The 25,947-nt window shown below is 38.6% G+C and overlaps 1 protein-coding gene and 1 non-coding gene across 2 annotated transcripts; one reads left to right on the forward strand and one right to left on the reverse strand.

Moving 5' to 3' along the window:
* Positions 1-6,696: 6,696 nt before the first annotated feature.
* On the reverse strand, positions 6,697-6,768 carry TRNAQ-CUG. The gene has a single exon. It is a non-coding gene; the product is annotated as a tRNA-Gln (tRNA).
* Positions 6,769-7,125: 357 nt separating this feature from the next.
* Positions 7,126-24,736, forward strand: RAB11A (RAB11A, member RAS oncogene family). The gene is made up of 5 exons (NM_001003276.3): positions 7,126-7,279; positions 13,697-13,892; positions 14,128-14,321; positions 15,239-15,319; positions 24,350-24,736. The coding sequence occupies exons 1-5, from the start codon at positions 7,240-7,242 to the stop codon at positions 24,487-24,489; spliced, it is 651 nt and encodes a 216-aa protein (NP_001003276.1). The 5' UTR covers positions 7,126-7,239; the 3' UTR covers positions 24,490-24,736.
* Positions 24,737-25,947: the final 1,211 nt, after the last annotated feature.

The following is a 25,947-nucleotide window of genomic DNA, read 5'->3' on the forward strand; positions in this document are numbered from 1 at the left end:
GCTGGGATTTTTTCAGCTTCTCAAAAATGAGCAAGGTTTTTCCCCACCATAGGCCCTACCTGGCCTCTGGCAAGTCTTTACTATTATTGCATGGTTCTCAAACTTTGGCACTACTGATATTTTGGACCAGATAATTCGTTGTTGTGGGGGAGCTGTCCCGGGACTCCAGGATCACACCCTGGGCTGAATGCGGCGCTAAACCGCTGAGCCACCCCAGGCTGACCTTATTGTAGACTGTTTAACAGCATTACTGGTCTTCACCCCCTAGATGCCAGTAGGGTCTCTCAAATGTACATTAAAAACCTCCCCAGACATTATCAAATTCCCCAGGGGCAAAATTGGCCCCTGTTGAGACATAGTTCATTAACTGAACATTTACAATGTGCCAGGCATGGTGCTAAGAGGTATATATACATTATTTCAACTTTAATGTTTGTCCTCATTTTGCAGATAAGGAACTGAGCTTCAACAAGATTAGATAAATCATTAAAGGTGATACAGCAAGTGGATGGCTGAGCCAGAGTTTACATACAGACCAATCAGTCCCCACTTTGTTTTCAACAATCATGTACAGTTGCCTCCCAGGCAGTGGAGGATGGGATAAATTCCAGATCTTGCTTCTTTCATTAAAGACCTTTCCAAACCTATATTTCTATGCTTCTTACTGGATATTTCCTTTTGGTTTTCCTACCAGCTGTTTAAATTGGATATGCCTGAAACTAAAGTCAACATTTTGCTTTTTTTAAATCCCCCTCCCTTCTCCTATTATAAAAAAAAGATTAGTTTATTTGAAAGAGAGAAAATCGCAATCAGATTCTCCTCCCACGACCCTGAGATCATGACCTGAGCCAAAATCAAGAGTCAGATGCTTAGCTGACTGAGCCACCTAGGCACCCTTCCCTTCTATTAATCATTCTTCCAATAGATATTAAACTTCTGATCTTTGACTCCTTTTTGTATTTTCATAAGCAGAATCTCATATTTTTGTACATCTTGTCCAAACTCTGTATTTCATTTCTAAAAAAAATATTTTTAATGATTAGTAATGAAATCCTAATCAAAACTCCAATATGAATCCTTTTGGAATATAAGAAGTTTAAGGTTCATCTGAAAAACAAAGTCCCTAAAAGGAGTCAAAGTTTAGAAAGACAAAAAAAAAAAAAAAAAAAAAAAAAAAAAAAAACCAGTGAGAAGGAATTGCTATATTTATTTTTATTTATCAAATACATGTGGTTCTTTTTTTTTTTTTAAATAAATAACATTTTCTTTTAAGATTTTATTTATTTATTTATGAGAGACACACAGAGAGAGAGAGAGGCAGAGACACAGGCAGAGGGAGAAGCAGGCTCCTTTTGAATACAGGGAGCCCAATGCGGGACTTGACCCCAGGCCTCCAAGACCACGCCCTGGGCTGAAGGTGGCGCTAAACCGCTGAGCCACCTGAGCTGCCCAATACCTGTGGTTCTAATTAGATGTCAGACACTGTTCTAAGCACTATACAAATATTTATGCATTTAGTACTACATATGAGACATCAAAATAGACGATTGAACTATAATAAAGCATAAAGCAGTGTGATATTGGAATAGGAATAGAAAACTTGGCTAATGGGATTATATCAGGGTCAGGTCCTCTGGAATTAGAAGTGTACGAGATTCATTTGGGAGAAATGCCTGTGAAGGACAAGAGAGGTACAGCCTTCAGACAACAATTTAGGTCTAATACCTAAGCAAGGAGAGAGGGAAGAAAGGAGGATTGGGTAAGAAGAGCCTCAGACTTTTTTTTTTTAAGATGTTATTTATTTATTCATGAGCGACACACAGAGGGAGAGAGAGGCAGAGACACAGGCAGAGGGAGAAGCAGGCCCCATGCAGGGAGCCCGACGTGGGACTCGATTCTGGGACCCCAGGATCACACCCCAGACCGAAGGTGGCGCTAAACCACTGGGCCACCGGGGCTGCCTGAGCCTCAGACTTTAATGCAATTTTTTAAAAGATTTATTTATTTATTTTAAAGAGAGCGTGTGTGCACGAGGGGGAGGGAGGGTAGAGGGAGGGGGAGCGTGTCGCAAACAGACTCCACTGAGCACAGAGCCCAAAGTGGGGCTAGATCTCATGATCCTGGGATCATGACTTGAGCTGAAATCAAGTGTCAAATGCTTAACTGACTGAGCCACTCAAGTGTCCCAGACTATATATAGTGCAATTCTAAGAAAATCTCAGTCAGGTCAATGGAGAGCTCTACAGACTGCCCACTCGATGAGTCTCATTTTGGATAGAACTGGTCCAGCTCTAGTACCCCCACCATGTTCAGTCATTGGGAACAGTCCAGAGAGAGCACAGTTTCAGTGTGAACATTGTAGTCGATCTTGGAGGTGTGGCAGCTAGAGATTGTGAGCCAACTACACTTCTCAAAACAGGCTCTCTCCTGAAGGGGCATGTGAGCAGTGCTCCTCTGTAGCTGCCAGAAGTCTGGTGTGAAGATTCAAGAACAGACTCATCTATATATGTGAAACTCATTTATAATAAATTAGGCATTTTAAATCAGTGGGAAAAGATGGACTGTTCAAATAATTGACGTTGAAACAACTGGCTATCCTTTTGGAAAGAATTAATTTAGATCCCAATGTCATATCATCCTCAATATAAGTAAAATCTGGATGGAGAAAAAAATTATAAAACATTTGGAGAAAAAATATCTTGAATGATCTTGGTGTGGAGAAGCCTCTTATGCAAAAGGCAACACCCAGAAGCCATAAAAGAAATGACTGAGAGAGATCTGATTAAATAAAAATTTAAAACTAACACGGAAAAAAGCATCATTAATAAAATTAAAAATTTTAAAATATTTGTACGATATGTAACAGGCAAAGGATTAATTGGTAAAATATATAAAGAGATCCTCCACATTGATATGAAAAGATAATCCAACAATAACAAAAAAAGTCGAGAAGGATATTGACAGGAAATCTACAGAATAAAGATGAGTGGCTAACTTACATAGGAAAAAATACTTCCACTAACTGATTATCAGGAAGTGGAAATTATTGAGCAAACCAGATGGGCAAAAATTAAAAATAATGCTAGTATATTTTTATCCTAGTATATAAAATATTGCAGTGTAGCTGGGAAAGTGACTATTTGGCTTTTTAGCCTCTAGGGGAAGTGGGCAAGAAAGAAATGGCTTAGAAATAGGTTTTAATGTAGTGAACCTTCAATATTTGCCATTTCACCAGTTAAGAGAATGGGAATGGTTGTACCAACTGTAGTATATTCTTGCTAAGAAAAACTTTATGTAGCAAATGAGTCAAAACTGATGTGGAAAGATTTCTCAAGATGAAAAACAATACACATAACCTGATTTCCTGTATATTAAAAAGAAAATGTAGCAGTTATCTCTGAGATTGGAGGAGGAATTGAAGTAGAGGAGGACCTTCAAGATGTACTCCATGTACTCCATGTACTCCATGCTTTGGGGGGACCTCGCTGGCTCAGTTGGCAGAGCATGTGACTCTTTTTTTTTTTTTTTAATTTTTATTTATTTATGATAGTCACAGAGAGAGAGAGAGAGAGGCAGAGACACAGGCAGAGGGAGAAGCAGGCTCCATGCACCGGGAGCCTGACGTGGGATTCGATCCTGGGTCTCCAGGGAGCCTGACGTGGGATTCGATCCTGGGTCTCCAGGATCGCGCCCTGGGCCAAAGGCAGGCGCTAAACCACTGCGCCACCCAGGGATCCCTTTTTTTTTTTTTTTTTTTTTTAGCATGTGACTCTTGATTCAGGGGTTGTAAGTTTGAGCCCCACATTGGGTGTGGAGATTACTTAAAAATAGAATCCTTAAACAAGGATTTACTCTATTTCTGTATTATTTAAGTCATTTACATTAAATTCCTTTATTTCTTGAGAGATTAAAAAAGACATATTAAGCAATTACTGCCCCTCCTCCAAAAAAAACCAAGAAAACCCTTACTCTCTTCCTTTGTCCATGGAATCCATTTACCATTTTTTTTACATAACAGCCTTTCATTTTTCTTTCTCCTCTATGCCCATAGCTGTCTTCCATTTCTATTACTTTGTACCTAGTTCATTGCAATGGCCTTCTAACTGATACACCTCCAGTTTTTCTTTACCCCAATCCTGCAGTCCACAGCCAACTTACTTTTCCTAAGACCAGGTTGACTTCAGTCATCCCTCTGCCCAAAAATCCTTTATGGATCCCCCAAAGAGTTCAGAGGGATGCTATCAAGTGTTCCATGGGAAAAGAGTTCTGTGGTCTGGTGAATCTGGGAAATGCTGTGATTAACACAGGTAAAGAAAGATTTCTTAAGAGTGAAATATCTAGACTTTAAAATGCCAGTGTGCTAAGGGAACTTCTAAGGCGGAGAGAACATACCTTGAGAAAAAAAATGTCTTAAAAGGGGAAAAGTTTATAATTATTCTTCTGGCATTAATGGCCTTCTGAACATGTTTTTTTTTTATTTTTTTTATTTTTTTTATCATCTGGTATCTTCTACTGGTCAAAATGAGTTTCCTTCCTTCTTCCTTCAGGGGTCAATGCTAGTTCCTCCTCCTCCAGGGAGTTCTTCTTAATTATCTCAGTCTCTCTGAACTGTGGCTCTTACCACCAGAACTCTGATTAATTACAACTTCAGAACTCTCTGGTTAATTAATCTCCTCCTTTTCTTGGGCCCATTTTGTTTAACTCACCCGAGTAGAGCTAGGACTGTGTCTTATAATCTGCAGTACATATAACATTTAGCTGCTTGAGAATGCTGTGCATCTCCCCCAATGTGGGTAATACTTACCTTTGCACAAGGCAAGTATCTAGCTTTAGGTAAACCTATTACTTCTACCATCACAGAAAGCGATGAAAACAGCACTGTATTAGTTTCTTATTGGTGTTGTAACATATTACCACAAACTTGGTGACTTAAAACAACACAAATTTATTAGTTTATAGTTCTCTAGGTCAGAATTCTGCATGGTGGTCTCATTGGGCTAAAATCAAGATATTTTCTGCAAAGCTGTATTGCTTTTGGGGGCCATAGGGAAGAGTCCATTTCCTTGCTATTTCCTTGCCTTTTCTTGTCTTCTAGAAACCTCTGCATTCCTAGGCTCCTGGCCGCCTTCTTCCATCTTCAAAGCCACAAGGCTAGTTGAGCTCTTCTCACACCATATCACTGCCTCCTGTTTGGACATTCAAGGAGCCCTGTGACAAATTAGGCCCACCTGGAGAATCTAGACTAGCTCCCTATTTTTTTTTTTATAAATTTATTTTTTATTGGTGTTCAATTTGCCAGCATATAGAATAACACCCAGTGCTCATCCCGTCAAATGCCCACCTCAGTGCCCGTCACCCAGTCACCCCCACCCCCCGCCCTCCTCCCCTTCCACCACCCCTAGTTCGTTTCCCAGAGTTAGGAGTCTTTCATGTTCTGTCTCCCTTTCTGATATTTCCCACTCATTTTTTCTCCTTTCCCCTTTATTCCCTTTCACTATTTTTTGAATTCCCCAAATGAATGAGACCATATAATGTTTGTCCTTCTCCGATTGACTTACTTCACTCAGCATCATACCCTCCAGTTCCATCCACCTTGGAGCAAATGGTGGGTATTTGTCGTTTCTAATGGTTGAGGAATATTCCACTGTGTACATAGACCACAGCTTCTTTCAGTTGATTTGCAACTCTAATTCCACTATGTAACCCTAATTCCCTTTGGCCACATAATTTAACATATTCACAGTTACCAGGGATTGGGAAGTGGACAACTTCAGGAAACCATTATCCTGCTCAGCACAGGCACTCTTGCCCAAAAATCTAAATTGAAGGTTTGTATATAGGTGGTAGGGGGTATGGCAGCAAGTGGGAAAAACATTTTGTGATAATACACAACTCTTTTCTTTCTTTCTTTTCTTTCTTTCTTCCTTTCCTTTCCTTTCCTTTCCTTTCCTTTCCTTTCCTTTCCTTTCCTTTCCTTTCCTTTCCTTTCCTTTCCTTTCCTTTCCTTTCCTTTCCTTTCCTTTCCTTTCCTTTCCTTTCCTTTCCTTTCCACTCTTTTCAAATACAGGGAGGCTCTGCTGTGAGATCTTTGGCAAGTCACTTGAGTCTTAAGACTCCACATTTTTCGCTAAAATGAAAATTGCCACTGTTTGCTGTTCGTTACGTGAAATTATTATGGAGACGGGTTTAGCTTAGAGCATGACAAATTTGGGCAAAAAAGGGTTTAGCTTAAAGCATGACAAATAGGGCTCAAAAAGTTCTTGATGAATCTTGATGAGGAGGGTGGGCGAAGTTCTCTGAATGACATCTGGAGATAGTTTGAGAAATTTCCAGAGAAAAAAAAGAGTGAAAAGCGCCTGCCCTTGAATGAAGTTAGAGGTTGAAAATTGTAGCATAAAGGAATCAAGTTACATCGAAGCTGTTGAAGCTAGCTGGCTTCGACAAAGGCAAAGACCCAGATTTAAAAAAAAAAAAAGAAAAGAAAAGAAAAAAAAAGGCGAAGCGAAGAGGCTCCTTAGGAGACACCCAGGTGACAGTGGTTACAGATCCAAACGGCCTTTGTGGGCAAAGATTATCCTTTGAGAAATTCTGTCCCTGCTTCGTTCAAGGCCATACATATCGTAGTTGTATCACAATCACTTGGCGAATAAATAAATGAATTGAAGTATGGTCAGGAAAGGAAAAGCAGACCGCCGCAGGTTCCACCGAGATTTGAACTCGGATCGCTGGATTCAGAGTCCAGAGTGCTAACCATTACACCATGGAACCGCCACAAGCGCACGGGCGCCCTCTGCTCTCTAATTCTTAGAGACCCCGCCCCCCAACCACAGCCTCCCAACGCGCAGGCGCGGCTGACGGGCTTCCCAGCACCCCGCTTCCCCGCACGCCGGCGCGAGGATTGAGAGGGTGGCAAGCGGCGGCTCAGAGCTGGGACTCCAGAGCTGCATTCCCCACCTAAGCCTTTGGAGGGGGGAGGAGAATTGGGGGGAAGGGGGCAGAATTTGAAGACGGACACGACTCGGCCGCGCACCGCCCCTCCCGGGCTCGGGGGCGGAGCGTCGCCTCCCGGAAGTGCTTCCCCCGAGGGGCTGGGGCCGGCCGGAAGTGACGTAGCGGCAGGGAGGGGTTCTTTCCCCGGTCCGGCAGCTGAGGCTCGGCGCTCGGGTTACCCCTGCAGCGACGCCCCCTGGTCCCACCGGTACCGCTGCTGCTCCCGCCCCTTCGCTCCCCGGCCGCGCAATGGGCACCCGCGACGACGAGTACGACTATCTCTTCAAAGGTGAGGCCGTGGGCTGCCCCACTTTCCTCAGCGGGTCGGGGTCCGGGGGCCCCGGGGCACTCCCTTGGGGACCCGCGCGGGCCGGCGGTGCCCCGGAGCCGGCCTCCCTCCGCCCTTCCCGGCCGTGCGGTGCGCGCCGCGCTCTCCCCAGGTCGGGGCGCCCTCCGCGCACGCCGGGCTCGCAGCGACCCCCCTAGGCCCTCGCCTGCCTCCGCGCCCCCCACCCCGTGTCCTTCCACGGCGGGCCGCCGCCTCCAGCTCGCCTGCGCTTCCCGGGTCCGGTGCCCCTGGCGAGGGCCGCCCCTCCCACCCTGTCTTTTCGGGTTGGCGCCCCTCCCCCTCGGCGCCCCTGCCTGAGCCCCTGTGACCGGGCCTGCCCTCGCTCACCTTCCCGTAGGCGCACACTCCCACCACAGGCCCCCCACCTCTGCGCCCTGCTCCCCCCGGACCGGCGCCGCTCGGGCCCGCGCCAGGCCCCGGTCGGAATCCGAGCGGGCCGGGGGGTCCCCACCCCTCCCGCCCCCATAGCCCCCTTGGTCGGTTATAGCCTCGCACCGCCCCCCCCCCCGCACCCCCCGGGGCTGCTCGCTCTCTCCCTCCCTTTCCTCCCCCAAATAATCGGGACCTCTCCCGCGTCCCCCGTGCGACCCCGAGGGTGGGGGGCAGGGCAGGAGGGATTGCCCGTCACCCACGCGCGCACTTGTCGCAGTGACCCGACACACTGTTGGGACTTCCCATCTGGGCTTTTTTTTTTTTTTTTTTGTCTTTTTTCTTTTCCCTCCTCCTCTCCCTACCCAGCGGCAGCCAGCCCGGGATAACTCCAGACTGCGAGCGAGAAGGGGTTGCGGATGGGTGGTGGCTGTTATCCTTGCCAGACCTGAAGGCCCAGTTCCTGAGCAGGAAAGGTTGTGCGCTGCACAAATACTCGCCTGCTTTATCACTGTGGACGGGTTGCTTCCTGCTGCAACGCCGGGAGGATCCCGATCTTTTGGTGTTTTTAGAACAGGAAGGGAAAGAGTCCCACTTTTTAGCCACATAACCTTTCCCCGAAAGGTGGGGGGGGGGGCTAGGGGTACAGTTGTGTGCTCTTTGGTGGAATTTAATATGTATGGCGAGATCGGGAAACCTGTTAGTGCCCTTGGACAGAACATACCGGAGGGTGGGGAATGGATAGAAAGAATTGCTTATTGGTTACTCGGGAAAGAATCCCGGTAGTTGGTATCAACACAAATAAAGGGTACAGTGTTTAACCAGGAAGAGTACGGTAAATGCTCTTTTTTGTTTTGTTTTGTTTGTTTTGTTCGGTGATTGCGCTCTCGCTCAGATGCTCTTTCACTGCTCCTGAATTAGGGCAGCCATCAGTATAGTATGCTGAACAAAGATCATTACCAGAGAGGAAGAAGCCATTGCTATTAAGGCTTTACAGTGGAGGGTGGAGTTTTTTTTAAAAAGAGTGTTAAGCATGGTGATGGTTTCTGACCTTGCCATTGGGTGCTAAGAATGATTGACTGAAGGAAGCAGGAAACACTGCTTTACCAATACTTTGCAAATCTTACCACCACCTAACTCCTCTGGGCTACAATATTCTGTAAATATAGGGTGAGTACAGGGTTCATCCTTGCTCCCCCATAGTGAGTGGAAAGTCGTCTGCAGAGAAGAGCTTACTTAGTGCATTTTATAAATACAAAAAGGAAGCATGGGTTCTTTAGCATACTCTTTGCTGAGGGCATCTGAGGTCATGTGAAATTACTTAGGTGAGGCCCTAGAGACTGGTGTTTAGTCCTTAAAAGATTTCTTAAAATAAGGTACAAGGCAGTAAGCAGCTAGGTATCTTTGAAGTGATTTAGAACAAGATGGACTAGCAACTCACAAGTCTTTCTCCTGTTTGATGTGGAGCTTGACTGTTGTTTATAGAAATCATTCCCCACACCCCCACTAAGAATATTAGCTGTCCTGGATTGGTTTAAGGGATTTTAACTTAACTTTGGGATTAGACCATCCTAATAGTGATTGAGGGCAGAGAGCTTTGGAATCACGCAGGCTTGGATTCAGATTCTGACTCAGGTCTTAAACTTGCTTTGTGACCTTTGAGCCTCAGTTCCCTCATCTCTAAAAAGGAAATAATACCTATCTCTCAGAATTAAATGAGACTGGTTTTGAGGATTCAGTAAGTGATAATAATGTGAAGAAAGTTCTGTGGTTCTTGTCAGCTTTTTGAACCTTAAATCTTCACAAGAGCATTCAAGTATTATGAGAGAAATTTAAAAGTAGGAACTTTTAAAGTATTTTATGTTTCCATGGGTTATGTTTTCATTTTGTTGTACATTTTGCTTCTTAAGATTGGGTCTTAAAAAGATTTTGCTGAGAAGAATTTCCACTTTTTTAAAGCTCTTACAGGATATGAGTCACTTTTTTTTTTTTTTTTTTACTTTAGTGCTGATTAGTTAGCCAATTTTTTATTTATAGAGTTATATCTTAAAGCAAAGCAACAATAATCCATTTTAAACTAGTTTCATTCTTCAGAGGTTTATTCACTGAGATGAGGTAGGCCCTTCTACTTGTAAGATTGCTTACCTAGCACACCTTCACACTTTGAGGGAATTGGAAGTTAGTTTGTAACTCTAACCAGTTGAAAATGAAGGTATATTTTGATTCGTACAGGATAGAGTAGTCCAAATGGGAATGTAATGTGGGGAGAGAGCAGGACAATTATTCTGTGTTAGGCATTTGTTCTTGAGCATTAATCTTTAGTTAAGCTCAACAAGGAGACTATTGGTGTGTGTATGGGTATTTTATTTTTTAAAACTTGACTTTTTATTTCAAAAGCTTTGATTCTGTAAGTATGTATATATAATGTGGTTATGGCCCTGTGGGACACATAAGCGAAGCAGGCATCAGTCATATTTCCTATTGGTGTTGTAGATGCCATTTCAGAGTCACATTTTTTGAATATCTAGATACATAGTCTACATCATTTTCTTTTCAATCTAGTTAAAGGTCAGTAGTAATTAACCATCAGCTGATTGTCAATGGAAAAGATCTTGGGAACTTTGCTGTCTTGTATCTTGGTAGTTTTTCTTTCACAACTTTCGGTTGAGTAACTCACATTCTGTTGAATCTGGAAAAACTTGTCTAGACTAAGGCTTTATTGATGTACTAGAATACATTTTATTTTCAAGACTTGTGGTGAGGTAGGACTATGAATATAGCTGAAGGAGTAGAAAAATCTCCCCAGTTTATTTTTTATTTTTTAAAAGATTTTATTAATGTTTTGAGAGAGAGTGCAAGCCAGCAAGCTTGAGGAGGGAGAGAGGGAGAGGGAGAAGCAGACTATCACTGAACAAGGAGCCTTACAATGGTCCCTGGACCCCAGGATCATTACCCAAGCCAAAGGCAGACGCTCAAGTGACTGAGCTACCCAGATGCCCCCCAAGTTTTATAAAAATCAGTATGAAAATTAACTGTTTTCCTTTCAGATGTTAACATTTAGATCTGATATACTCTGATTTCTTGAATTAAATTTTGGTCCAGTACTTTAGCTTGCAAGAGAATATATAAAACTTAATGTGGTTGGAGAGATGGAAGTTTTTATTAAATAAGTTATAATTTATATGTATATTCTGCTTCTATGGCAATCTAATATTTGATCTTTTATGAGCCAAATTTAATATTAGGTATTAGAATGGTACTTAAAATTTAGCAGGGAAGGTTTATTACCAAGTGGTTTATTACCAAGTGGTAATAAACATCGTTAGGTTACTTTAGAAATGCTATAAGTGTTTAATACATAGATGCTGTTATTTATGTTTATATCATTATACATACTCCCCCCCACACACACACGTGCTATATAGATGGATATAGCATAAACTGTTTAAAATGGGAAGTAAACTTTTAACCTAAGGTACTAGTTAAGGAAAACATTGTAAAGTCACTGCACATTCCTTTCTTGAACCATAGGATGTGATCATGTAGTTTGTCACATTTTTAAAAAGCAATCATACTTTGTTATCTTAATGAGAGAAACTATTTTGGTTAGAAATTGAGTCTGTGAACTTTGTGTTTGGTTTTTCAGCTATGGCCAGTAAATTCTCTTACATTGCTTGAGTAGTCCATTCTGGTTTGCTTTTATTTTTTTGGTGACCTTAAATGTAACTCGTCTTGGTTTGGTTTCTCATTTGGTAACTGAATAGAACCAGCTTTCCTTACTGTGTTATTTCTTAGCATCTTCTTGGCAGCACTATTCTTAACCAGTATCTTCTGGTGTCTTTCAAGATATAATCCTTTAACAAGTTGTTAGTCTTTTATTCTGGCAACCCTGTCCATGTCTAGTTGAGATAATTATTTTATACTGTATAAAGCATTCATGAGACTTGAATTATTTTCAGATAAAGGTGCTATTTTTTATAATGTTAAAATTATTATATTGAGGGGGAAAATGCCTTCACTATCTTTATGCTGAGTGGGGAGATAATGAGCATAATCATTTGTTAACATGGAGGTCAGAAGGGAAGAAACCAGAACTTGAAAGTGCTAGAGTTTCTGTGGGAGGGAGGTGTTCTTTGGGTAAGTTATTTAATTTTCCAGAGACATTGTCGTTTTAGGTGTCTTTTTTATTTTAAAGTGATTGGCTCCTGAATTACTGATTGATATCTGAATGTCTATGAAGTAAACATATTTTAACTTTTTGATTTCTCCCTTTTCCCTATTCCCACCTCAAATGAGATGTTTACACCTCAGTGCTAGTGTGGGTTTAGAAATGACTCTCAAAGGGTTTCCTCAGCAGAAAATTAGGCCTCTTGCACTAAGAGGCAACAGTGAGTGTATCCTAGCAAGAGGGTAGACTATTACACTGAAACTGGGATTCTCTTCTGGGACACCTGGGTGGCTCAGTGGTTGAGTGTCTGCCTTTGGCTCAGGTCATGATCCCGGAGTCCTGGGATCAAATCCCTCATCAGGCTCCTTGCAGAGAGACTGCTTCTCTCTTTACCTGTGTCTCTGCCTTGCTCTCTGTCTCTCTAATGAATAAATTTTAAAAATCTTAAAAGAAATAACTGCAGTTTGTGCTTCATGGACTTACTGCCACCTGGATGATTTCTTGCTGAATCAGCTAATAGAGGAAGTCAGAAAGATATGCATTTGATAATGTACTTCATCCAGGACTGTGCAGAGGCCAGCTTGTATCCGCTCTTGTAGCAAGGAAGGAACGCATAATACTCTCTTTGCCCTCTGACCAGAGTGCGTTGAGCTCTTAAAGTTTTTACCTACCTCTCCCTCTAACTACCAAATCCCAGTCTCTTTAGTAAGGCATGGTCTTAGTCCTTGGTGTTACTCTCACATGTTTGATTTTCTAGTCTTGGTACCTGAATCAGCTAGTAGGAAGGATTAGTAGTCAACAGAAATAAGTCTTATTTCCTGAAATGCTGATAGCATTTTTTTCTTTTGTGAATTTTTTTAGCTCATGTTCTATAAACCTGTGAATTCATTTTGTTCTTTAAATTCAGATAGAAATGCTTTAGAACAAGTGAACTGCCTATTTCCCCATTGTTTATGAAATTCTTAGGTATAACATTGTCTTGGGTGAAAGAAAAATCCTCATGTACTTGGTTAATAAATAAACTGCGTTTATTAGTGATCATAGGAAATAAATTCATCTAAACCAAACTCGTTTTAAAAAATTAAGTCATAACAGAAAGTGTGTGCCCTCTGCTTTGGCTTTTACTCAGAGTAAGTCAAGGATTATTAGCTTCGTAGGGCTCCTGTTAAACTTAATTGGGGTATCCGTTTTTGTAGGGGTCTCTAGCATCCTGCCTATCGGATGAATGCAGCTGTGAAAAGGTCCTTGTAGTTTTTGTGATCTGGGTGGCAAAGTTTGTAAACCTGATGCCTCATATGGTAAATGTGTTTCATTTTGCCCAGGTGTGAGTCCTGATGTTACACCCAGTCTTTGATTAAACTAAGTAGAACATTTTCATTCTTTCCCTCCTTTCTACTCACTGATATCCTTTGTTACCTTCATGTATGATACACTTTAATATCACAAATTGTGTATTTGGTGTAGGATTTATCTTTGATGTTACTATCTTGTATGGTAATACGGTTGGTATAGCATTTATGGTAATTAATCAGAGTCCAGCAGACCTATAATTAAAATTGCATATGTAAGACAGGATACTGTATTTGTGCTAAGCAGATGATGTGTGGAAGTTATTATGTGGGTAGAAACAATTTAAAAAGAATAAATTGGTTTTATCGATTGGTAACAGGTCAAGAACATGGACTATTTGCCTTTCCTGCCCCCATCCCTTGTAAAAAAAAAAAATCAGGTGTTCTGTCTTTTTTGCTTTGTAGCGTGGTAGTATTCTGAACGATGTCTGCCCCATTCATCTGACATTAAATTCTTTGTCTTTTTTTCAGTTGTCCTTATTGGAGATTCTGGTGTTGGAAAGAGTAATCTCTTGTCTCGATTTACTCGAAATGAGTTTAATCTCGAAAGTAAGAGCACCATTGGAGTAGAGTTTGCAACAAGAAGCATCCAGGTTGATGGGAAAACAATAAAGGCACAGATATGGGACACGGCAGGGCAGGAGCGATACCGAGCTATAACATCAGCGTAAGTCTCATAGTTTTTAAATTCTGAGAAATAGACTGCCATCAACTGAATTAGCTAACTTTTGGTATTGGAAAAGGAACTTTTTTTTTCCTCTTAAGAAGTCCAGTATTAGGATTTTGAAATGTATTTATAAATGTGTTTTTAAAAATATATAATCTATATATTTAGTTCTTCTCAGTATTCCCTTCCATCTTACCATTGTTTTCTGACATTAAATACCTGTTTCTGTTTTCAGATATTATCGTGGAGCTGTAGGTGCCTTACTGGTTTATGACATTGCTAAGCATCTCACATATGAAAATGTAGAACGATGGCTGAAAGAACTGAGAGATCATGCTGATAGTAACATTGTTATCATGCTTGTGGGCAATAAGAGTGATTTGCGTCATCTCAGGGCAGTTCCTACAGATGAAGCAAGAGCTTTTGCAGGTTAGTGATATGAATTTCATGATATTACAGTGATTCTGTATTTTTAACTCTTATGTCTTACAGTTTTGATACTTTTCCAATGACCGTAATCGCTTACAGTAGTTTTAAAAAGGTAGACATGAATACTCAGCAAGGATTGTTCGGAAAGTTTGTGATGACTTTCTTGCTTAATTTTGAGTCATTAAAACATAGTATTTTGAGTTTTTGCTGCCAAGAGTTGAATATAAATCTTTCTTTCATTTCCTTGGAAGGGGTAGATGATATCTCTCAGTTTATTTTGTGCTTCCTGTCTCTTTCTCTGTTATGTCAGTATTTTACCAAGGCTGCTCTATGTGGGTCTGAAAGACAGTGGCCCAGGGAATGTCAACAACCAACTTTTTTGATTTAATAGAGGGTCTGCCTATAACTTCTGTTTGGAATAGCCTACTAGAAGGCAGCATTCTTGGCTAGTGAAAGTTGTGACTGTCTACTAGTGATTATGCTGTGAATAAAGGTTTTTACAATAGTTTTTTAGTTTTCCAGGCAAGACGCTTTATTTCAAATAATATAGTTAAAGAATTCTAAGCGGATAACACCTACTCATCCATGTTCATATCATAATTCTGTTGTTGATGGAGAAGGACAGTAATGGATGGAAATAACTGAGTATTTGATAAGTTTACTACATTTTGAATAACGTCATTCATTGGTAGTGTATAGATGTAACAAGTATTTTTTAATTAAGGAGGCAATGAAAATCTTTCACTGTTCTTTTTAATATGCTGAAGTGTAAATAGAATGATGCCCTTATTGCTCAAGAAATTGAGGAGGACTTAGGTTATTTTCCTTTTGAAGGCTAGAATGTATTATATCTCTTTCATAAAATTTGACAAGACTGAAGTTTTTATTTCCCTCCCCCCCCCCCCCCCCCCCCCCAGAAAAGAATGGTTTGTCATTCATTGAGACTTCCGCTCTAGACTCTACAAATGTAGAAGCTGCTTTTCAGACAATTCTGACAGGTAAGACTTGAATTTTTAGATTATGCTAGTGGGAATTGGAAGTTTGAAGAATGTAATTTAAACAAATTAGGAAACCTATATATCACACTGAGAATAACTATCATTTGAGAGCTGCTATAGCAAGAGCTGTTTAAAGTACAAAATTAGTTAACAATTCTTCCTTGCTGAGCTTTAATTATCCTAGTTTATTTGGTTTGTAATTAGGAAAAGTACTTTGAAAATAATTTGTTTACTTATATTATTGCTTCAGTCCAGTTATTCCATACTTTATGGTCACAAGTACAAAGTAATGGTTAAAGGCATTTTCATAAGATACTGAAATCCTGACTATGGGAAGATAGAAATGTCCTTTGAGATTTAGCAAAGAAAAGGCTTGCTTTGTTCTGATACATTATAGAAGCAGCTAGGGGAAAACCTATTTTTAAGAATTTAAATGAAAAAACAAAAAGTAAAACTCTCTTGTGATGTAAAAGAAGCAAGGTGTCATCTCTGGAGAAAATCTGTGAGTGATTGCATATGGAAAAGTTTAAATAGGGGATGCCTGGGTGGCTTAGTGGTTGAGGCCGTCCCTCATCGGGCTCTCTGCCTGCTTCTCCCTCTGCCTCTCTCTTTGTGTCTCTCATGAATAAATAAATAAAATCTTAAAAAAAAAAAAAGTTTAAATAAGTAGTGGAAAAAGAACAAAGTTCATGCTGTTTTAAAATTAGATGTGCAGATCAGGTCAATCTTGGATTTCAAGGCTGTATTCATGTTGACTCATATTTACTCTGACTTTATTTGAATGACCAACTTGTCAGCAAGTTTAATCTTAATTCTCTAGTAAGTAGTTTGATGGGTTGTATTAAAGTAGTTTAAAATTATTTTTAAGAACTCCTATTGTAAAGTGTAGGCTTACTATATACCATAGTCTGATACGACTTTCGAACAGGTCTGTATGGAGAAATGGTTAATAAGTTTCCAATTTTATTTATTTATTTATTTATTTAAAAGATTTTATTTATTCATGAGAGAGGCAGACACATAGGCAGAATGAGAAGCAGGCCCCTTGGGGAGAGCCCGATATGGGACTCAATCTTGGGACTCCAGGATCGCACCCTGAGCCCAAGGCTGATGCTCAACCACTGAGCTACCCAAGTGTCCCGTTTCCAATTTTAATATAACAAAATTTTAATGTATTCTTTGTATGTAGTACTTGCATTAGAGGTTAACAGATTTTAACTTTTATTTTTATTTAAAAATTTTTAAAATTTATTTATTTTTGTAGAGAGAGCAAGTACAAAGTAAGGGGGGCAGAGGGAGAAGGAGAGAATCTTAAGCAGTCTCCCAAGGAGTCAGATATTTAACCAGCTGAGCACAAAGGTGCCCTGATTTTTTTATTTTTAATTTTCCCAAGTTTTTATTTAAATTCCAGTTAGTTAACATACAATGTAATAGTAGTTTCAGGTGTAGAATTTAGTGATCTACAAATTTTAACTTTTAAACATCATAGTTCAGACTTGAAATATGTAGAGAATAAAGCCTAGAATTTAAGAGCATGGTCCTGGAACCCTGATTTGTGTTTTAGTCCTGGCTCCTTCAGTTACCATTGGCTCTGTAATCTTAAGCAAATTACCTAACTTTTCTAGGTCTTAAATTCTTTATCTGTAAAATTTAAATATGTTAAATTAAAATCAACATTAAATTAAAAATAAATAGTTTTGTGCTTTTTTAAGAGGGCTTATATTTATAAATACCTTGTGGTATGATTTGACTTAACTGTTATGTTGTGACTCAAAGGTTTTTATCTCTGTAACTCACAGAAAAGAGTTGCCTGTTATTTGAGACATCTACTCTAGACTCCAAAAATGAATTCATGAGTTCATACACGTAAAAAATGCTTAACTTATACCTAGTACAGAGTGGACATTTGATGAATTAGTAGTTAAATAGCAGTTAAAACATGAAAAAAAATTAAAATAGTGATGATTCACATACAGTAGGTATAATGATAGTTGATTAGAATTATTTTCTGTTAGGAGAAAAATAGTAACTATAATAGAACTGGTGCTGAGGTTGGATTAAATAGTCTCTTGGAACACAGTAGCTTTCCCTTAGAATCTTCTGTTCAGATAAAAAATCTGTTTCATTAGACTATTGCAAGCAAGATTTGATTAATTATTGCAGTGTATCTGCAAATCCTACTTCTTTTCTTTACAACCACTTGTGCAGATTCTATTAAGTCAATATGTAGAGTACTAAATTTAGACCTAGGAGTTGTAGGTTTTTACTTTTTAGCATTTTGTTCCCACTCCCTGTGTAGCTAGTCACTGAACTTCCTGTGTCCTCAGAGTTGCACTGTTTTAAATAATAAGTGAGTTAAGTCATCTTGAGGGTCTGTGAGTCTTTCAAGGCCTCCGAAAACCTCGTTTGAAAAAAATTTTTAGTCCTTGTTGAGATATTTTTTTATGTCCCATCAGATCTCCTGTGCATTCTAGATTCTAGCCCTTTCTGATCTCAGTTTCTAGACTATTCTGATATTAAGTGAAGATGAGACCATCTGCAGTTAACTATTGTGTGTATCATTTTGTAACATTGAACTTAATCATTAACTCAAACATGAGCTAACTAATCAATAAGTATGATATATACTTCAAATTGAACTGTTTTGTCTTTTTTTTTTTTTTTTTAAGATTATTTATTCATGAGAGACACAGAGAGAGGCAGGAGCTTAATGTGGGGCTCGATCCCGGATCCCAGGATCATGCCCTGAGCCAAAGGCAGACGCTCAACCGCTGAACCACCCAGGCGTCCCAGAACTGTTTTGTCCTTAAAGATGAAGAACATTTGGCCATTTTTCTTAAAATTCATTCTAGATTTAACATATGCTACTACTGCTTAGTTAATGTTGCTTAAAAGCAAATAAGACTTCAGCTTCACTTACTACCATTTTTCCTCTCTATATTCACTATTTTCTCAGCTTCCTTGGAGCATAAATCTCAGTGTTGATCTGTGGGATCAGAGATCACTGCATGTGGAGCAGACATCTCTTGTTTTGCATGTGCTAGGATGTTTGTTTTAAACTTCTCTTTATATACCAGTAGGAGTATTAATACTTAGAAAAAACAGGAAGGAATGAGGTGCCTTGGTGGTACAGTTGGTTGAGTGTCTGACCCTTGGTTTCTGGTTGGGTTGTGATCTTGAGGTGGTAGGGTTTACCTCCAAGTTAGGTTCTGTTCAGCACAGAACCTGCTTGGATTTCTCTCCCCCTCTACCTCACCCCTACTAAAATAAATCTTAAAAAAAAAAAAAAGAAAAAGAAAAGAAAAGAAAAAGAAATGGGAGGACAAAAAAACCCAGTAAAGATAACAGTAATCTCATTAGGTTTAATTCTACCTTGAATGTTAACAGCATTAAGGGAGCATTTACATGGTGTCTTGATGTTGCTGGAAGAAAAAATTGTTTTTTCATTTTCAAGTTGGAAAATTATGTTAGAATATTTATCTGTTTTACTACTCCAAAGTTCATTGTGTTGCTTGTTTAGAATAGACTCCTGGCATTTTTGGCATCCATGAATTTGACAGTAACTCCATGACAATTTTGCTGGTGATAATTTTTAGAGATAGTTGGTTAGTACTTGAGTGAACCTACTAGATTGCTCAGCCTTTGCATTGCTGTGCAGTTTTGTTTTTTTTTTTTATCGTCAAGTTCATTAAGGGATGTTTTTAATCCATACTTTCATACTCTTATTTTTTCTTTTAAGTTTGAAATTTGACAGTTTCAGACTTTAAGAAAAGTTGTGAGGTGCCTGGGTGGTACAGTCAGTTAGGCGTCAGACTCTTGTTTTCAGCTCACTTCGTGATCTCAGGGTTGTGGGATTGAGCATCAGGGCTACATGCCGAGCGTCAAATCTGCTTGAGATTCTCTCTCCCTCTTCCCTTCCCCCACCAACACACATTCTTTCTCTAAGATGAATAAATAAATCTTTAAAAGAAGAAAAGTTGCAATAATAGTGCAAAGAATTTGTAAATACCCTTCACCATATTCCCCAAATGTTGGTATTTTACCGTATCTGCTTTATTCTTTTTTCTTCCTCTTGATAAATACTAATTTTTTTCTTGCACCATTTCATACTAGCAGACTTGTTGCCTCTTGCACCTAAGTACTTTTCAGTGCATATTTCTTAAAAACAAGGATGTTCTCTTTGATAACTGTAGTGCAGTTGCCAAAAATCAGAGTTAGATAGTAATCCATATCAATGTTTAGCTACAGACCTTGTGCAGGTTCTGCCATTTGTTCAAATTATGTCCTTATTAGCAACAGAAATTGTGAGATCACATCACAAATTGCATTCAGCTTTCCTACCTCTTTCATCTCCTCTAATCTGAACAGATCCTTAATCCTTTGTTTATCGATATATTTTGTTTGAAAGGTACAGGTCATTTATTTTGTAGTGTCCCTCAATTTGCATTTGTCTCATGATCCCTCATAATTAAATTCAGATTACAGTTTCAGCAAAAATACTACAAAAGCGATCTCGGTGTATCCCATCAGGAGGTTGTGATATTAGGTTGTTGTATTCATTACTGGTGATGTTAAATCTGATCACTTGGTTAAAGTGGTAACTGCAAGGTTTCTCCATTTAATTAATAAGCCCAAATCATTAGTTATTGAAGACTGAACTCTTAATTTTATGGCTAAAGTAGTGAGAATCATTTAACAAGATGTGTTTTTTTTTTTTTCTTTTAATGTAAGCTCTACCCTTAGCGTGGAGCTCAATGTGCGGCTTGAACGTAGATCAAGAGTCAGACAGTTAACTAACTGAGCCACCCAGACGCCCTGAGGTGTATTATTTTTGTTCTTGGCTCAAATACATGCCAGTATATAAAATCAGAGCATTTTTTTGATGTTCAAGAAACTTAATGGTGAGCAGAGTGTTTGTAGAAGACCTAAGCAATTCTGACTTACGCTGTAGTGGAATAACTCAGCTTTTGTTACTTTTACAATTTTTGGAGAGCGCAAAGATTTTTAGCTCTTTTTGTTCCCTAGTTTGGAACAATTGCATTTAACTTCCTTAGAGTGTACTTTGCAAATTGCTTCATACTTTATTAGAGTGTGGAGAGAGTATGAATAGAGAAATAGGCGTGTGTCTTTTTAATTTAACTTTGCTAGGTTGTATTTAAAACTCTCTATTAATATTTTAACTTTCTATTTAGATCTGTAAGAGATTGTGTCTAACATAGGAACAGCACAGCAGAATTCCTTTTCTTTTTATTTTTTTTTTATTTTTTATTTTTTTAAATTTTTTTAATTTTTATTTATGATAGTCACAGAGAGAGAGAGAGAGAGAGAGAGAGGCAGAGGGAGAAGCAGGCTCCATGCACCGGGAGCCCGACGTGGGATTCGATCCCGGGTCTCCAGGATCGCGCCCTGGGCCAAAGGCAGGCGCCAAACCGCTGCGCCACCCAGGGATCCCAATTCCTTTTCTTTTTAACCTTGCCTAGCCTTTGGACATCTGCAAGAGGGACTGTACAGGAATTAGTGTATCACATACATCTGGTTCTAAAGGAGAACATGCCCTTGAAAGAGGAAAATATTTGCATCTGGTTTACCACGTTACTTACTAGTCCTGTTTCCTTTCCCTCCTTAAATAACCTCTAATCAGATAGCACCTAGAGGGTACCTGCTTCCTATTTTCTTATCAAAGTATTTAAGTGACACACCCAGCCACAAGAGATGTTAAATAAATTACTTGAGTAGTTTCTTAGTGCCCATTCTACTTGAAAGAAAATTTTCATTTTCTTTCTTGATCAGCACTTTTCCTATTTTCTTTACTGCTTTGGCATTTTCATTAGTGGACATCTATCTGTTCGGTGACTGGAACAAATGTAGCAGTAATCCATTTCCACAGAACTGTGTAGTACTTGCAGACCAGTTATACAATACTGCTCAAATTTCTTGCTTTGTAATGCGATCTCTTTAATATTTAACTTTCTGTTCTTTGAGAACTCTTTCTTTTCCACTCTTCGAGTATTTGCTTTTCATATAAGAGTCTGCAAAATATTTTTTGTTTTGGTTCCTCTAAATCTCCAAAACAACTTGTAAAGAAGTTAAATTTTGTAGAGGGTCACATTTAATCATGTGCACTTAAAAGAAGAGCCATCCAGTTTGGGATTAGGGAGAAAACATTAAAGAATGACTAGTCAAGTTTTTTACATTAAGTCAATAATTGTCTTTATTTCTTAGTCACTAGCCTGATTGAATGAGTGTCTTTCCCTTTACCCTTGACACACTCCAGTTCGATCTCTGCAATGAAAAGAATCCAAATGAACACATAGCCCTTTTTTTTTTTTTTATTTAGTCAGTAGGCTTTCTTAATTTTCTCTTCTTCAGCTTTTGAGAAGTACTGTCAACCTTCTCAGACCCAAATTTTAGCTGACCTCCTCCTCCCCCTAAAAAAGTAAGGAAAGGTACATTATAGCTGTCAGTGTTTTTGCTAGTTTATACATTTAATTGACTACAGCTTGCTCTTGTTCAACTTAAGAGAAATTAGCTCTTAATTTGGAGAAAATAAATTCATTTAACATTTCTTTTTCTCTATCTTTTGGTAATGGAAAGTTTCCAACATACCAAAAGTAGGACAGTATCCTCAACTCCCATGTAGCCACCAACAACCATCAGTTCATGACCAGTGTTTGTTCCACCTCTTCCCTCCCTTATTTTTTGAAACAAATCCCTGATATTACATCATTTCAGTTGTAAACATTTCATGATGTAGATCTAAAAGATTGGGGCGTAAACCCAAAGCAACAAAACCACTAAAAAATTGGCAGCAATTTCTTATTATCATCTATTATCTAAACAATATTAAAAGTTCTTGTCTCAAAATTTTTTTTTTTTACAGTTCAAATTAGAATCCAATCCAAATGATGTTACTACATTACAGTTGGTTGACATGTTCTTGGAGCATTTTGAAAATAGACTTCTACTTTCCCTTTTTTACCCTATAAATTTTTTTTAATTCCAAGTATTATAGGAATAATACCTTATACCCTTCCTTTAGGATCATCACTTTACTATATTTGACTTATTTACATGTGTGTATATACTTTTTTCCCTCTTTACTCAGTCTTTGGAAAATAAATTATAGACATTCTCGCACTTTACAAGTAAATACTGAAGCATTTTATCTCCTAAGTACAAGGCATTATGAGTAATCACAATACCATATCATATTTAAGAAATTTATGTTTATGTGGTATTAGCTAATGTACAGTTCATATTCTTATTTCTCCAAGTGTACTAATAATTCTTTTATAGATTTGGTTTTTACATTTTAAATGTCAATTTGGCCAAAGGTCACACATTGATGGAATTGTTTCATATCTGGGATATTATTAAATAGAGTAGCTACTGGGTACAGGTTGTTATTGAGCGCTTGAAATAGGGCTAGTGGATTGAGGAATTGGATTTTAAATTTAATTTAAATATGTACTATATTGGACACTATAGATGTAGAACATTTATCCTCATCTTTTATTTATTTATTTTTTTAAAGATTTTATTTATTCATGAGAGACACAGAGAGAGGCAAAGACATAGGCAGAGAGAGAAGCAGGCTCCATGCAAGAGCCGGATGTGGGGCTTGATCCTGGGACTCCAGGACCACGCCCTGGGCCGAAGGCAGGCACTAAACCCCTGAGCCATCCAGGGATCCCCTATCCTCATCTTTTAAATGCATTTTTATAACAATAAATGTTTTGAAGACTCTTGGCCAGTATTTTTGGAAAGTCCCTCAATCTGAATTTATCTAAATGTTTTCTTAGGATAAATTCATTTTAAGATTTTTTGGCAGGAATACACAGGTATTCTTTGTAGGAACACATTGTGTCTTTCATAGTACATCATAATAGGCACATCATGTCAGTTTATCCCATTTTTAGAATTCTCTTACCTTTGAGGATTTTTTGTTTTGTTTTGAGGGAGAACTGGGAGAGTAAAGATAAATAAGATACATTCTCTGTAAGGAATTCATAATCTAGTCAGAGGGAAATACTTTTAGGCAGTGAAATAGAAGACCAAATAAAATGGGTTAAATAGGGAGCCTGGGTGGCTCAGTGGTTGAGTGCCGGCCTTTGGCTTAGGACATGGTCCCAGAGTCCTGGGATCAAGTCCCACATTGGGCTCCCCTTGAGGAGCCTGCTTCTCCCTCTGTCTATGTCTTTTGCTTCTCTCTCTGTGTCTCTCATAAATAAATAAATAAAATATTTTAAAAAGGAAAAAAATAAAAAGTTAACTAAAGATACTGGGTGTAGAGGAATTTAAGAACACTTATTGGACCAACTAGTTACTTACCAAACCCCTATTATATGCCATGTGCTGGAGGTACAGAACTGAATAAGGTAGATAGAGTTCTTGTCTTTACAGAGTTTAGTGTTTAGTGGAAGAAGTAGACACAGTTTTTATGTTTGTATAGTTAGTTTTGATAAGTATCATAAAATCTTAAGTACTCTGTTAAAAAGTATTTAATTACAATTTAACTTAGGTCAGGAGGCATTGATAGGCATAATCTTTCCCTCCCTTTCTAAGAGTCCGTTGGGATTTTGGCATGTTTATGAAGTTCTGCACTTCCTTACACAGCCAGGAAAAATATTAATGTATCTCATAGTGCAGATTTATCTTTATTTTTCTGTGGCGTACTGTATCAGTGTATTTACAGGATTTTTGATAAGGGTAGACTGCAAATATTCTCATGGTTTAATTTTTATTTTTTTTTTTCATGGTTTAATTTAGATCTAATCCCATAAACTATGTAATCTCTTTAAACCAAGATTTATTTGACTGGTGAACCCTTTCCTCTGAAAAGGAAAATCTTTTATTTTGTCTTTTCTGCCCTTACTCTAATCAATGGTTATTTGAAAATAAAACTTTAAATTTATGCTTTCTTTGTTCAAATTTATTTGCAGTCTTTTTCTACAAATCTGTTTTCTACTTCTGTGTACTATTAATGAGTTTATTCACAGTGAGTATTGCTGTTGTTTTGTTTTTTTCCAGAGATATACCGCATTGTTTCCCAGAAACAAATGTCAGACAGACGTGAAAATGACATGTCTCCAAGCAACAATGTGGTTCCTATTCATGTTCCACCAACCACTGAAAACAAGCCAAAGGTGCAGTGCTGTCAGAACATATAAGGCATTTCTCTTCTCCCCTAGAAGGCTGTGTATAGTCCATTTCCCAGGTCTGAGATTTAAATATATTTGTAATTCTTGTGGTCACTTTGTGTTTTATTACTTCCTCATACTTATGAATTTTCCCATGTCTTAAGTCTTTTGATTTTAGCTTTATAAAATCATCCACTTGTCCCGAATGACTGCAGCTTTTTTTCATGCTATGGCTTCACTAGCCTTAGTTTAATAAACTGAATGTTTGGATTCCTCAGTTATTGTTTACTTTTCATCATGGAAGCCTGTCACTGTAGGACATATTTAGAACTTGATCACTTGAAGCTCAGACCTATTGGTCTTGATCAAATCAAACTAAGAAGACTTTAGAAGAAATAAGCTACCATTTTGCCACAGAGCAGCTTATAAGGAGCAGCTTATATCATACACTCTTCTCTCAATGCAGTGTATATTTCCACAAATCTAAGAATTGCCCTATAAACATAGCAGGATTTTGAGAGCTTGAAAATTTTCCATTATTCTGGAAATCAATTTCTAAAATGCCTTAATAGGGTTAAGTAGTCTAGTAAATTTTGTTTTTTAATTTTTGTAAGCATCAAAGTTGATTAGAGAGGGGGACAGTTTTTTCTGGACGAGGATTATGTTAATAAACAAAAGCTTGTTATATGGTTTCAGTAGCAGTGTGGTTATGGAGCCATATTTAAACCAGGCTGCCTGGCAGGCTGGGAACTCGAGAGACTGGTGGAATTCCATCTGCGATGCCTCTGTTGCACATGATTAGGCAGCCCAAATCCTTGAACTCCTCTAATTTCCCAGCAGTAGATTATGTGGCATTTTATTGCTCAGGCAAGAACTGGTTTAATGCTGTTAGTATCAAATTGTGAAGTGTTAATTTTGTCCTAAAACCTTCCAGTAAATGAAATGCAACCAAGTTTTATCACCATCTCTATCAGCAGGCATGGATAATTATTTTGACAATGCTGATTTTTGAGTTTTGCAACATATTGTGGAATATAGTCCAGTTGAATATCTGGTTTCAGTATGTCTAAAGAATTTAGTGAGAGGTTAATTTCTGCTCAAGTTGTACCACTTAAAGGCATGTATTCTTTTAGTACGTAGTACCTTGAGTTTAAATAGAATGCATTTAGGCATTATTCAAAGCTGAACTACTTTATCCCCCCACTACATTATTGAAATCAGTGGAGCAACTAGTTTCCCATTTTAGAAATGTGCACACTAATACTGAGTTTTACTTTCTTGTGGATAATATTAAGCACTTAACTCTGCAGTGTTCTGAAAGTTGTGTCGATTGAATTGATACTATTCAGGATGGTGGAATATCCCCCAAGTATAAAAATGTATGTGTGTGGGCTTGCATAGATTACTATGTTTCATAGTTAATCTGTCTTTTGCAGTGCTCATGACGTGTGGGGCACACGGAAGGCATTGCTGTGGTCATTCTTTTTG

Source organism: Canis lupus, chromosome 30, assembly GCF_011100685.1.
Source record: "Canis lupus familiaris isolate Mischka breed German Shepherd chromosome 30, alternate assembly UU_Cfam_GSD_1.0, whole genome shotgun sequence".
Taxonomy (NCBI): Eukaryota; Metazoa; Chordata; class Mammalia; order Carnivora; family Canidae; genus Canis; species Canis lupus.